This window comes from Neophocaena asiaeorientalis, unplaced genomic scaffold (assembly GCF_003031525.2).
Source record: "Neophocaena asiaeorientalis asiaeorientalis breed wild unplaced genomic scaffold, Neophocaena_asiaeorientalis_V1.1 scaffold51, whole genome shotgun sequence".
In the NCBI taxonomy this organism is placed as follows: Eukaryota; Metazoa; Chordata; class Mammalia; order Artiodactyla; family Phocoenidae; genus Neophocaena; species Neophocaena asiaeorientalis.
In genome coordinates, this window is record NW_020173335.1 from 2,136,121 (window position 1) to 2,150,200 (window position 14,080).

At 45.6% G+C, this 14,080-nt stretch overlaps 1 protein-coding gene across 1 annotated transcript in view; it reads right to left on the bottom strand.

Moving 5' to 3' along the window:
• FNIP2 (folliculin interacting protein 2) overlaps window positions 1-13,668 on the bottom strand; it is an 86,729-nt gene extending 73,061 nt beyond the window's left edge. Inside the window, exon 1 of the mRNA XM_024746139.1 lies at window positions 13,365-13,668. Coding sequence (XP_024601907.1) covers window positions 13,365-13,525 — 161 coding nt within the window. The 5' untranslated portion in view covers window positions 13,526-13,668. The remainder of the gene's footprint in view (window positions 1-13,364) is intronic.
• Window positions 13,669-14,080: the final 412 nt, after the last annotated feature.

The following is a 14,080-nucleotide window of genomic DNA, read 5'->3' on the forward strand; positions in this document are numbered from 1 at the left end:
AGTGATGCCTCTTCTCATTTATCCAACCTACTTACAGCTTTCAGTTTGTGAGTACCATTCCAGGACTGTACTGAATTGATTTCCACCGTATGAAATAACTGTCCATTTTTACTGCATAATCTCAGAGACTAGAGACGCTAGTTCCAGAAGGCCTGACGTCTGGGTGCAGGCAGGGAGGCTGGTGGTGAGAGCCACAGGGCGCCCAAGAAATACCCACCTAACTCCTTTCCAGAATGTACCTAAGCTGGCGTCCACAGATGCCCTGTGAGAGTTGGCACACCACCACCTATTTTGTGCAGAAGTTAGGAGACTTTAAGAAGGCTGGAACCAGTAAGTGGCAAAGGCGGGACTCGAACCAATGTCTCCTGACCCCAAACTCTGCTCTCCCCGCGCTGCTGGGCCATCACCTCCACACCACGAGCAAACCACTCAGCGTCACACGCTCTGCATCCCAAGACCTCCCTCTGCGTTTCCATCTCAGGGTCTAAAGAAATGCTACATTTGAAAAAGAAAAATGCTGATGATACAGTGTCAAGACTGAGAAACAGAACGCGGGGTTATGTATATAGTATGACCTCAACTGTGTAGAAACAGAACACGGGATTATGTATATAGTACGACCTCAACTGTGTAGAAACAGAACACGGGATTATGTATATAGTACGACCTCAACTGTGTAGAAACAGAACACGGGATTATGTATATAGTATGACCTCAACTGTGTAGAAACAGAACACGGGATTATGTATATAGTATGACCTCAACTGTGTAGAAAAAATGTGATCAAGCACTTTTTGAAAAGTTCACGAAAACGTCAGCGACTCGTATCACAGACAAAGGATTAATCTCCCTAATAGATAAAGAACAACCAGAAATCAATAAAGATTTGCAAACCAATGGAAAGGTGGGCAATGGACACAGACAGTCCACAGAAAAACAAAAATAAGATGGTCCTTAAACACAGGAAAAGGTGCTAACTCTCACTCTTGGAAAGAGAAAAGCAAATTAAAGTCATGCCCCTGTCAGATTGGCAAAGGTCCAAAAGGTAAGACGGCCCACACGAGAGAAATGCAGGCAGAGGCGCAGACCGGTGCAGGTTCAGACGGAGGGTACGGTCACAGCTCTGAGAGTCACCAGTATCGTTAACCTTGGAACTCCGATCCCGCTTCTGGAACTAAACAGACGCAAACGTGTGATTGTAGCATGTGTGCTAAAAGCAGAGAACTAGAAACAACTGGAGAGAACACGGGCGGGGCAAATTCCATCCCTCTTGCTGGATGCACCCAGCTGGACACGGTTGTGGGGGGCTGTGGAGAGCCGGGTCCCACGGCCAACTCCACACAGAGGGAGCAGACCCTGGGGCACACACTCCTCCTCCTGTGGAAGAAGGAAGGACACATATTCGTATTTGCTTACTTCCGCACCAAAGAAATGTAAAAAGATTCAGTTTAAGCAAATTGAGTTTTTAAAAAGTAGGAAGGGGAAGAATAGTTCTGACCTCTGATTGCAAAACTCACTAGAATATTCGGCTCACCCAGGTACGGAGCGACCTTAGTTTATCAGGAGTGGGTGTTTGCTCCATTGGTTCTTAAAGGGAGTTCCAGACCTTGTGGTCCACGGCCAGCCACGGACAGGAGTGGGATGAAGCCAACGAAACAAGGCCAGGAGCTGGCCCCACACCTCCTAAGCTTGGTGTTTTAACTAAAAGGCCAAGACGGTGGATGAGTTGGCCTGGAAATGCCCTCCCTGGCTGGGTGGAGAAGACAAGCCTCGCAAAAGACAGCACTGGGTCACCGTCCTCCAGAGACCAGCAGTCGGGACCTGAGGCCGGAACACGCATGATTGCTGCGGAAAGGCCTTGCGGGGGAAGGGGGAGGAAGGGCTCGTGCTCCACGGGGGTCGCCACGAGGTCTCCGTGACTCCACGACGTCGGTGGGGAGGCCCTGAGCCACGCTGGCCAAGGGGGCTGGAGAAATGGCCCCCTGCCGCTTCTCACCCACCTGCCCGCCTGCACCAGGAGGACGCCTGGGACCTGTGTCTGCTGTTCCTGGCATCCCAGTTATCATCTCTTCAACCAAAAAAAAAAGTCCGTATAAAATCTGTCCAGGAATCTTTAGAACAGCACCATTCAAGAGGTGCAAAACATGGGAAAAACCACACGTCCCTCGCTGGATAAATAAAATCCGGCCTATCCACTCGACAGAATACGATTCAGCACTAGAAAGGAACGAGTGCCATTACATGCCCAGACACGGGTGAACCTTGAAAACGACGTAAATGTAAGAAGTCAACCACGGAAGAACATGCGATATGATGGACTGTACGCTGCTGCTTACAGGAAACGTCCAGAAACAGGCAAATCTACAGAGACAGACAGTTAATTAGTGGCTGCCTAGAGCTGAGGAGACTGGGGAACGACAGCCAACTTTTGTGGGAGGCAGTTTCTTTCAAGGGTCGTGAAAATGTCCCGAAGTTGATGTGGTGATGAGTGTATAACCCTGAAGACACAGCACATCCACTTAAGTATGGACAGACTTCAAATGGGTGGATTGTAGTAGTGAGTGACATCTCGATAAAGCTGTTTTAGAACAAAACGAGATTCCACTTACATTCCCCTTTAACCGACCCTGCGCCAAAGGTGGTGTGCAGTGAGGACGACCACGCACTGCTGGTGGGAAGGGAGTCGGGCACTCACTTCGGAGAATATTGAGTAAAGCCAAAGGGTCACATTTCCTAAAACTTAAACTCCATTTCTTTCACCCTATGAAATCCATGCAGATGTGCAGACAGGGACACGTGATACTACTACACGCTGCCACATTGTTTATAATAGTAAAATTTGTAAAAAAAAGAAATGTTCATTAATAGACTAACAGATACATAATTTGTAGCATATTCACACAGTGGAGTGCTATAGTGAATGTGGAATTAACACACTAGAGGTACATGGAGTTATACAAACGGATCTCAAAAACATACAGCTGTATAAAAGAGTAAGCTTCAAAATAATACGTACAGTGTGATATCCACTTTAAAATGTTAAATACGTGTAACCCAGTACGATTCATGGATACATCCCAGCCAGTAAATGACAGATATGCAGAGGAATGTGAAGTACCATATTCAGACCGTGGTTACCTCTGGAAGGAAGGGAGGGAGATGGGGCCCAGGAAGGATGATGCAGGAAGCATCATCTACTTCCCTAATGTTTTAGTTCTTTTTTTAAAGAATCATACATGTGAAGCAAACGTGGCAAAATGTTAAGATTTAAGAAAACTGGGCTGTGGTTACACATATGATTAACATAGCATAGTCTGCACTTTCGGGATGACGAATATTTCATAATAAAATGAAAGCGTTACATGGCTTTTAAAATGAGAAAAAAAAAAAATTTATAGCAAACTAATAAAACTGATTACCTGAATGGGATGGGGAAGAAAAAAGAGGTAGGAACAACAAGGTTCAGATGTATATTTTTTTTTGTTGAACCAAGTGAATGTATTATGTCTGAGGACACGGAGACAAAATGCTCTTCAAAATGTTAAGGAAAAACGCTCACGTTCGTACCCTTTAAGAAGTGACTTGGGAACCTAGAGAAGACGTTAGGGCTGGAGGCCTGCTTATCTTTGCCTCCAGGTTCCCAGCAGAGGCCCAGTTCTGACGAGCCTGCACACTGGCCTCCCGGGGAAGAGGAATCAATTCTGATGGACGACTTGCCTTCACTCTTTGGCATCCACCTGCCTGCAGAGCGCACACGTGCTGACCTGGTCCTCAACTCCCGGCCTCAGGTGCACGGGGCGCGTCCCGCGTGGCAAGGCCGGGGCGTCCGAGGATGCTGAGAACCAGTGAGCAAGCAGTGATGACTCTCGAGCGTCGACAGGCCACGGCCCCTTGTAACCCACGCTGCCTGTTTCCCACCTACCTCACCAATTTCTGTGTCTCAATTTTCAAATTCTGTTAGGGAAGTAAAAGGGGTCTCCTTCAGACTTCCTCCAAGGAAAATCTCCCAAGGAAAATGCCCTCCCAAGGAGACCATCAGATATTTGAACACAAATAGGGTTGTAACGTCAAAAACTGGAATCCTTCATATCCATTCAGGACATACCCAAGATTTTTGAGGCCATCAATTTCAGATACTACAAGGTCATTAAAAATTGTCTTAAAAATGTTTTATTGGGCTTCCCTGGTGGCGCAGTGGTTGAGAGTCTGCCTGCCGATGCAGGGGACATGCGTTCGTGCCCCGGTCTGGGAAGATCCCACATGCCGTGGAGCGGCTGGGCCCGTGAGCCATGGCCGCTGAGCCTGCGCGTCCGGAGCCCGTGCTCCGCAACGGGAGAGGCCACAGCAGTGAGAGGCCCGCGTACCACAAAAAAAAAAAAAAAAAAGTTTTATTGACATGGGGAAAATGTCGTGGTATAATAGTAAGAAAACAGATTTTATATGTATATATATATGCATTATATACATATTGTATATATGCGTTATATATATATTGTATATATGTTATATATATATTGTATATATGCATTATATATGTATTGTATATAGGCGTTATATATATATTGTAGATAGGCGTTATATATATTGTATATAGGCGTTATATATATTGTATATAGGCGTTATATATATTGTATATAGGCGTTATATATGTATATATATGCATTATATATATATTGTATATAGGCGATATATATATTGTATATAGGCGTTATATATATTGTATATAGGCGTTATATATATATATGCATTATATATATATTGTATATAGGCATTATATATATATTGTATATAGGCATTATATATGTATTGTATATAGGCGTTATATATGTATTGTAGATAGGCGTTATATATATTGTAGATAGGCGTTATATATATTGTATATAGGCGTTATATATGTATATATATGCATTATATATATATTGTATATAGGCGTTATATATATTGTATATATGCGTTATATATATTGTATATATGCGTTATTTATGTATATATATGCATTATATATATTGTATATATGTATTATATATATATTGTATACATGCGTTATATATATATTGTAATATACGTTATATATATAGTATATATGCGTTATATATATATTGTATATATGCGTTATATATATATTGTATATAGGCGTTATATATATAGTATATAGGCGTTATATATATATAGTATATAGGCGTTATATATATATTGTATATAGGCGTTATATATATATTGTATATAGGCGTTATATGTATATTGTATATAGGCGTTATATGTATATTGTATATATGCGTTTTATATATATAATGTAAAATACATATACATCAATATATGGTTTAGTTAATACAGTGCAGCTTACATCCATGTACCAAAAAGGACTGCAAGGAAATAAATCAAAGTATTAACAGGAGTAAAAATTTGTGTGATAGCACTGCTAGTAAGTTAGGTTTTCATTTTTATATTTGCTTGCATTTTCCAAATGCTTTAAAGTAACAAAATTGTACCGTTATGATAATCAGAAAAAATGTTTAAGAAAAATATTAAAAATAAGTTTAGTAACAATATAAAAGAAAAAGATGGAGGCATTTAAAAAGGAGAATGCAACTAGCCTGACATGAATGCAGCCATGTTCTCAAAAATATACCTGTTAAAATATTTTAAAAATATTTCATATACTGGCAATTAACAAGTGGAATTTAAAATTAAAAACACAATACTACTTATACTAGCATCCCCCCACCAAAAGAAATAGTTAGGTATAAATCTAACACAATATGTACAAGATCTATATGAAGAAAACGACAAAACTCTGATAAAGAAAATCAAAGGAGAACTATATAAATGGAGAGATATTCCATGTTCACGGATGGAAGACTCAAGGCGTCAGTTCTTCCCAAGTTGGTCTAAAGATTCAATGAAATCCCAATCAAAATCCCAACAAGTTACTTTGTGGATATCGACAAACTGGTTCTAAAGTTCACATGGAAAGGAGGCACAGCACCCAGGACAGCCAACAGGACATTGAAGGAGAAGAACAAAGTCAGAGGAATGACACTACCCAACTTCAGGGCTTACTCCAGTTACAGTAAACAAGACAGCGTGGTCCCGGTGCAAGAACAGACAAACAGATCAACAAAGAAGAGCAGAGGACCCAGACTCAGAGTCACACACGCTCAAATGACCTTCGACAAAGGAGCAAAGGCAACACATTGTAGAAAAGACAGTCTTTCAGCAAACGGTGCTGAAACAAGTGGACACTCACACTCAAAAGAAAGAATCTCGACACAGACCTTAAATCCTTTACAAAGTTTTAACTCAAAATAGATCACAGACCCCAAATGCAAGACTGTAAAACTCCTAGAATAACACAGGAGAAAACAGATGACCTTCAGCATGGTGGTGACCACACAGAAAGGCACGCGCCATGAAAGAAACAGCTGACGTGCCGGACCTCAACAAAATTAAAACCTCTGGTCCGTGAAAGACAACATCAAGAGAAGAAGACAAGCCTCAGACTGCGAGAAAATATTTGCAAAAGACAATTCCGATGAAGGACTGGTATCCGTAATATACAAAAAACTCGTAAAACTCAACAATAAGAAAACAAACTACCCAATTTAAAAACGGGCAAAAGACCTGGACAGCTCACAAAAGATGTACAGATGGCAAATCAGCACATGAAAAAGGTGCTCCACAACATATGTCATCAGAGAAATACACATCAAAACAACGAGATACTACCACAGACCCATTAGAGTGGCCCACATCCAGAACACTGACAAAAGCAAGTGCTAAGAGGTTGTGGAGCAACAGGAACTGTCACTCGCCGCTGGTGGGAACGCAGCATGGCGCAGCCACTCGGCAAGTTTGGTGGCTTCCTACAAAACTAAATAAGCTCTTACCTTACGACTCCGCAACCATACTCCTTGACATTTACCCAGAAGAACAAAACTTAGGTCCACACAAAACCCTGCACATGGATGTCTACAGCAGCTTTAGTCACAACTGCCAAAATGTGGAAGCAACCAAGACGTCCTTCAGTAGATGACTGGATAAATAAACTGGTACCTCCAGATGATGGAACATCGTTCAGTGCTGAACAGAAATGAGCTACCGAGCCATGAAAAGACACGGAGAAGACTTTAATGCATATGACTGAGTGAGGGAAGCCAACGTGAAAAGGCTACGAACTGCATGATTCCAACCAAATGACATTCTAGGAAAGGCAAAACTATCGAGACAGTTGAAAAGATCAGGGCTGCCGGGGGGTTAGGGGAAGCATGAACAGGCAGAACACAGAGGATTTTTAGGGCCGTGAAACTACTCTGTATGACACTCTATTGATGGGTACGTCTCATTACACGTTTGTCCGGACCCACAGAATGGACGCCACCAAGAGTGAGCCTCAAACGTAAACCGGGGTTTGGGGTGATGATGATGTGTCAGTTACAGGTTCACCTGCTGTAACACATGCTGACAGTAGGGGAGGGGTGAGCGAGGGGCAGGCAGGAGACAGGGGCTCTGAACTTTCTGCTTAACTTTCCAGGGCACCTAAAACTGCTCTAAAACATAGAGTCTATTTTTATAAAAATTCAGTGGTCAAGGGGACTTTTAAAATATAGGAACTCTGAGTAATAAGCACTGGTTTTAAGTGTGCAGTAGGATTATTCCTTGAAGATCACTTAGACTGCTAGAGAATTCCCTGTGAAGACGAGAACCAAGGACACGTTACTTGAGCTTGCATGCGGCCGCCAAAGGTCTCTGTGCCTGGTTCAGCAGAAGCGCAGGCCACCTCCCCTGGGGCCCGTGCGCCCACCTGGGAGGAGGGGAGCCTCACACCGGGCTCTGCAGAGCCTACCGTGGTCCTCCATCAGCTCTCGTAAAAGCAGTTCACACGAAGGCAGCAGTCACTGCCTGGAGAGAACGATGGTTAGATACAAAGAAAAGAGGCTCAGTGGCAGGAATGTTTGTTCTCAAGCAAAGGCCAATGGGCGAGAGGCTGGGGGGCAGGCAAGCTGCGCCTTCCTCTCACACCACAGTGCACAGCTGCAGGCCCGACCGCCCATTCACGGGCCCACGGAGGACCGCTCACTGGCTGCATCCCTCGGGCATCACTGTTTAGGGTGCACGCCAAGCATGTTCCTGCCTTAGGAGCTCTGCACTTACTCCTCCCTTTCCTGGGAATATGCTTCCTCAAATGCCCATGTGGCTTGCTCCCCAGATGAGACAGTTATGACTCCCTCGGTTGCCAAGGCCCTCACGTCTGTCTGACATCCCTGGGTCCTGTCAGTTCCTGACAGACAGTTGGCATGTTAGAGCTGGAGGCGCTCAGACACCCCATCTGGTGGTCCCAGACCTGACTCTTCACTAGACCTAACCCCAGAGGCTCTGCGTGTTTGTTTGTAATGAACAAAGCTTCCCAGGCTCCACTTCCAGGAATTTGGTCCAGTGGATCTGAAGTGAGGCTTGGGAATCTACATTTTTAAGAACACATCTTTGGGGATCTCCCACCCGGTCTACCACTTTAATTTCTTTTAGAAGAGAAAACAGAAATACAGAGAGATGAGGTGACCACCCAGAAGACACAGCGAGTTCCAGGGGGAGATGAGCCTGAGATGGTGAGATCAAGGCAGACAAGATCCCAGATCAGAGGAGCTTTCCCTAAACCTGGTGCCACATTCTATGTTCTCACATGTTAGGGGTGAGTTTCTTTAAAAAATCACTAAGTGGAAAAACTAGCTTAGCTCTACCAAGGTTTCGGGTTTTTATTTTTTTCTTTTGTTTGCCTTTGGGGAGGGTGAGGCATGAAAGTGAAAGAAAATGTCACAGTGAGAAAAAAAAAAAAAGACCGCATTTTAATTCACATCTGTTCTGTAAAGACCTGAGTGTAGTGTTTTGTGGGTTATTTTTAACCTTTCTAAACTAAGAAAGGTCAGAGAGTAAGAGGAGGAGGAAACCCTTCAAGATGTAAATGTCTGATGGATGGACATACCCCTGATGCGCAACATTCCATATAAACCCGGGATCCCATAAAGGGGAGGTGCATTGCCGGGAATCCCTCGGCTGGGTCCCCCTTGGTGAGTTCTGGCTGGGAGTCTAATGACAGCATCAGGCGGGTCACGGGTTATCGCTCTCACCAACTCCCACGAGGCTTGCTTCCCCTTGTTCAGCGGTTATTCAGCTTCTGTTACTGTAACAATAAAGCGATAAGGCTGAGCGTCAGCCTGACTCACAACAGGACTCACCAGGAGACCCAGGAGTCGTGGCCAGCGCACCCGGCCAAGCAGAGCTTGGGGAAAAGCCTTCGGCTGCCGCCCAGCGCCTGGCTGTGGACCCCAGAGCTGGAGGCACCTGCCTTCTGCCTGGAACACGGTCACTCTCCACACAGTTCTCTGTGGTGACGAGTAACAAGGGCTTTACCCTGCTTGTCGTCGATACTTATCAGAATGAGAGCCAGACAGAGTGTCAGCCGGTTGGCAGCTTCGATGCAGCAGCCCCCGTATGGAGGCTGCTCTGATTCATCCCTGAGAGATGCGGCCTCAAAGATGAATGTTCTCTGAATCTCAAGCAGCAGGACTCTGCAGCAATACCAACTTCCACTGCATTCCTGCAACCATTCACTCATCCTCAGATGATACCTCGAAATCCCATCCAGCAACCAGTGGAAACAGACTCTCTTAATGAGTCAGAGAAAACTCCTCGTGGCACAGGGAGTCAGCGAAAAGGGAAGGCAGGCAGGGAGGGCAGGGAACTTGTGGGGCAATGCCCAGGCATCTGGGAGAGTCCCCCCCGCCCCCGCCCCCGCATCTGCAGCCCCCTGTGGAGTGGGTCACCAGCACGGGGCTGTCAGCTGGCAGGGGCGGGGCTCTGCCTAGGCCCTGCACTCAACCCGTCCGGCAGCTCCATCTCCTAAGCAGGAAGGTTTTCACGGTGTTTCTAGGTGGAAAGCACAGTGAAACACCCCCCGCCCCTCCCCACCCCAGCCTGCCTGACCCTCCCTTTAGTAGCCTTTTACTAAAATCTTCAGAACCCCAAGTACCCTAAACAAAGACGGTGGTGCAGTCACGGCCAGCGTATCTCCGTGAGGCGCGCACGGGGGAAAACACAGCCCGGTTTCTGTATTTGTCTTCTCCGTAAGATCCTTCCACAGACAAGCGAAGGCTCTACCTTGTTCAATAAAACTAGTTCATCCAAATCGTAGATAAATCAGAGATCTACACTCATTACTTCTGCTCCCTCCGTCCTGGTGCCCGTAAAGCAGTACAACGGATCTCTTCTGAATCTAAATGTCAAGATGTGAAACTTCAGGCACCACTGACTCTGAAGGGCTGTTTCAGTTCCTCCTCGGCATGTGTGGGGTACACTTTTCAGGGCCAAGATGTGTCGAATTTTCTCCTGCCATCAGAGAAACAGCAGTTCACGGATAAACGTGGCAAATCCTCCCAGAGTCCGCATATAAGCAGCCCTATGGATGTATCTAACTTGCTGGGAAAGCTGGGAAAATCAAGTTATTAGCAGCTTTAAGAAAGCAGATTGGAAGCAATTACATTTGAAGCCCAGCATCGTCGTTCAGAGTTCCCAGGTCTGAAATGTTTCATTCCACAAGAACCACGGTGGGAAGATCGAACATTTCTCTCTCTGCCCTGCACTGCGCCAGGTTTACACCGTGCCACTGTTAGGTACCTGGAACCTCTCCACCGTGTTTGTGGAACCTTTCTCTTCACCTTTGCCTAAGTGGAAAATCATGAGAGAAGGAAAAAGCAAAAAGGAGAAACTGCTCATCAATGAGCTCAGCGAAGACGACCACCCGAAACTGTGGATTTAAGGTAACCCAAGAGCAAAGCAGGCGTTGGGAGTCACACCTGGCTGGCTGCCACCTGACCTGGACACACAGACAACTCGTGAGCACTTGGAGCCAGATCCTTGGGGCACAAGCGCCTAACGGTAATTCACTCCATCCTGAGACCAACCCGAGTCCTAGAGAAGCTCAGGAAACCAAGCACAGTACTGCACACAACGCATACCTTTTCCAGACTGTACAAAGGGGAAGAGAAAGTGGGAAAGGGACCAAGACAACTGGTCCAACGAGAGATGAATTCCAACTAAATGACACACACGTCACCACTGTACAGAAGTCTAAGAACGTCTCAGCACCTGAGAAGTAAATCTAAAGGAAATTAAACTAAGGAAAGGAGCTAATGGATGTGAAAACTTCTTGTTAAGTTAAAAGTACTGTTTACATAAAAATGATTAAAATCCTGCCTCAAACAGCAAATTCACTGAAAGTGAGAAGCAGAAGTTCATACCGAAAACTTTAGAAGTTCTGTAAGAATTGGTGTGGCCCTGCACGTCGCCATCTTCTCATGTGGGTGCCACGCCTGGAACCCCAAATACCTACTTAGGGGAATCGAGAATTGTCTGAATAACAGGAATAGGAAGTTCAGAAGGTCCTGATGTTACCCTGTACAATCTCAGAGAAGGAGAGGATTTCAGAAGTAGTCTGAACCAGCTACACAGCTGAACAGTTGAGAGTGAGACCCAGAAAAGGAGGGGACTCGCCAGGGTTACACGGCCTCCGGGCAGCAGAGCTGGGATCAGGATCGGATCCAGATCAAGACTCGAGACGATTGAGTGTCAACCCACCACCGGCTCCTCCTGCCACGCAGCCGTCCTTTCTAGATGAGAAACAGACACGGAGAGCACACAAGTGAAGCTCGTATCTGAACACTCAGGCGAGTCTCTGTGACCGAGTGGACAGCACGGGATTTTCGATCTATGAGCGCCTACCCTGCGCGGACTATATACCATTTTACTAAGTTTCCATTGAAGAAATACAACAATTTTTACATGACAGAAATCATATGCTGATTATCTGTCAACCACGAACTACCTTTATGGGATAAACAGTTTATGAGTCATAGTAATTTTGAGAAAACTTCTACAAGGAGAAAAGCAGAAACATTTAAGCGAATTTAGAAACTTACACTAATCGCGAGAATCAGAGCTTACTCTTTGGCCCTCCTCACTGTCTATCTAACTAAAATTTGGGAATGAAATGCACTTCCCAAAGGACTTTTCTGTTTCACTGATATGCACTAAAATTCTTTACAAGTAGTGTTTTAATTAAGAGCTACTACTAATAAAATGAATGAATTCTTCCAAAATGGATGAAATAATCAACCTAAAAGAATACAGCAAGTCATGGAAGCAGCCTAAATGCCCATTGACAGACGAATGCATAAAGAAGATGTGGCACATATATACAATGGAATATTACTCAGCCATAGAAAAGGAATGAAATTGGGTCATTTGTAGTGACGTGGATGGACCTAGAGACTGTCACACAGAGTGAAGTAAGTCAGAAGGAGAAAAACAAATATCGTATATTAACTCACATATGTGGAACCTAGAAAAATGGTACAGATGAACGGGTTTGCAGGGCAGAAATAGAGACACAGATGTACAGAACAAACGTATGGACATCAAGGGGGGAGAGCGGCTGGGGGGTGGTGGTGGGATGACCTGGGAGATTGGGATTGACATGTATACACTAATATGTATTAAAATGGATAACTAATAAGAACCTGCTGTATAAAAAATAATAAAAAACATCAACAAAAGTACAGAATGAAAACCAAAATAAATAAATAAGTTATATGGGCAAAAAAAAAAGTATGTAATTACTGATTACCAAAGATAAAAAATAACGTGTTTTTCTTCCCCAAAAAGGTATTATTAAATTTACGGTGAAGTAATTGAGAGATATGTACCACAGAATTAGCAGGAGTTTGGAATAAACCACTATTTGCACATCAGGAAAAACAAAGAATACAGCCAGAACAATGCTATTCCTTTGATGGGCTGCATTAGGAGCCCCGGTTCATCCCAGCGCCTTCCTTCCTGCCGGTGGAAAGGATTTTCCAGAAGAGGAAGCCCGAGCTCTCCGTCACCACCCACCTCCAGCTGGAGACGCCCAGCCCTCCACACACCGTCCAGACTGAGAAGTGAGGCCCCTGGCCCCGCGCCCCATCTGTCAGCGTGCTGATCCTTCGGGGCCGCACCTTCTTTCTCCGACAGCCCCTGTGGGACCACTGCTCAAGCTTCCACACAGGACAGGCGGCACCACTGCTTGCAGGTGGCTCCAGCAGGGGCAAAGGAAGGGTCAGGAGGAAGCACAGGGCAGCAGAATCCAAACAGCCACTAGGAAGTGCCCATCCTCCACTTTTTCCGTAAAGGGAGGACGTGTCTGCACACCTACCAGCCACCCCGTGCCTGTCTGCAAACTCAAGTTTCCCATCAACACGCTTTAATCTCCCTGGTGCCCAGTGAATTACAGAAACATTTCTGTGAGATTCTGAGATAGAACTGAAGTTTCAAACCTGTTGTCGAGTTCCGGGGGATCGGTGACCCTTCCCACCCCGGCGCACTTCCAAATCCTCGAGCGCGCAAGTGTCCTGTGCGTCTGCCCATCGCTCACACCCCCGGCTGCGTCCCGCCGGCCCCCCGGCCGGGCTGTGGTCCTGGCTGAGCAGCCACACATCTCCTCGGCAGGCCAGCCCTCTTCTGGGTGGTCCTGACTCTCCGCGTGGACCTGGAAGGTCCCGTTGTTGGAGGATTTCCTCAGTGACCAACTGTGCTAAATGATCCCTGCGCTCCCCGTACAGATGCGGGAGGTGACACGAGCTCCCCGGCTGCAGCCTACTAATTTCCTCTTCCAGAAGTTACAAAAAAAAAAAAAAAACAGGAACATTCGCTTGTTAGGTAAATTAAGCCCTCCGATGATTTGGGAAGTCAGACGCGTCCCTCACACTGTAAAACATGCTCTCAGCAAAGCCATTACAATCTGACAAGTCCAAGTCCCACTTCCTACTTCTGTTCCTGGGTTTGTGCTCCGGTTACAAAAGACAAAAACACTCAACCGGCTGAGCAGCTCGGACTGACTCACTCCATCTGTGGCCCTGCTGGGGATGACGTCGTAGCCAATTAATTCATCACAAGACCTCTGAATATGGCTCACAGGGCTCACAGGGCTGTGAGAGAAATGCAGTGACTCGCCTTCAGCTGCAAGGTTGTTCTGACACTGGCCACCACCCTG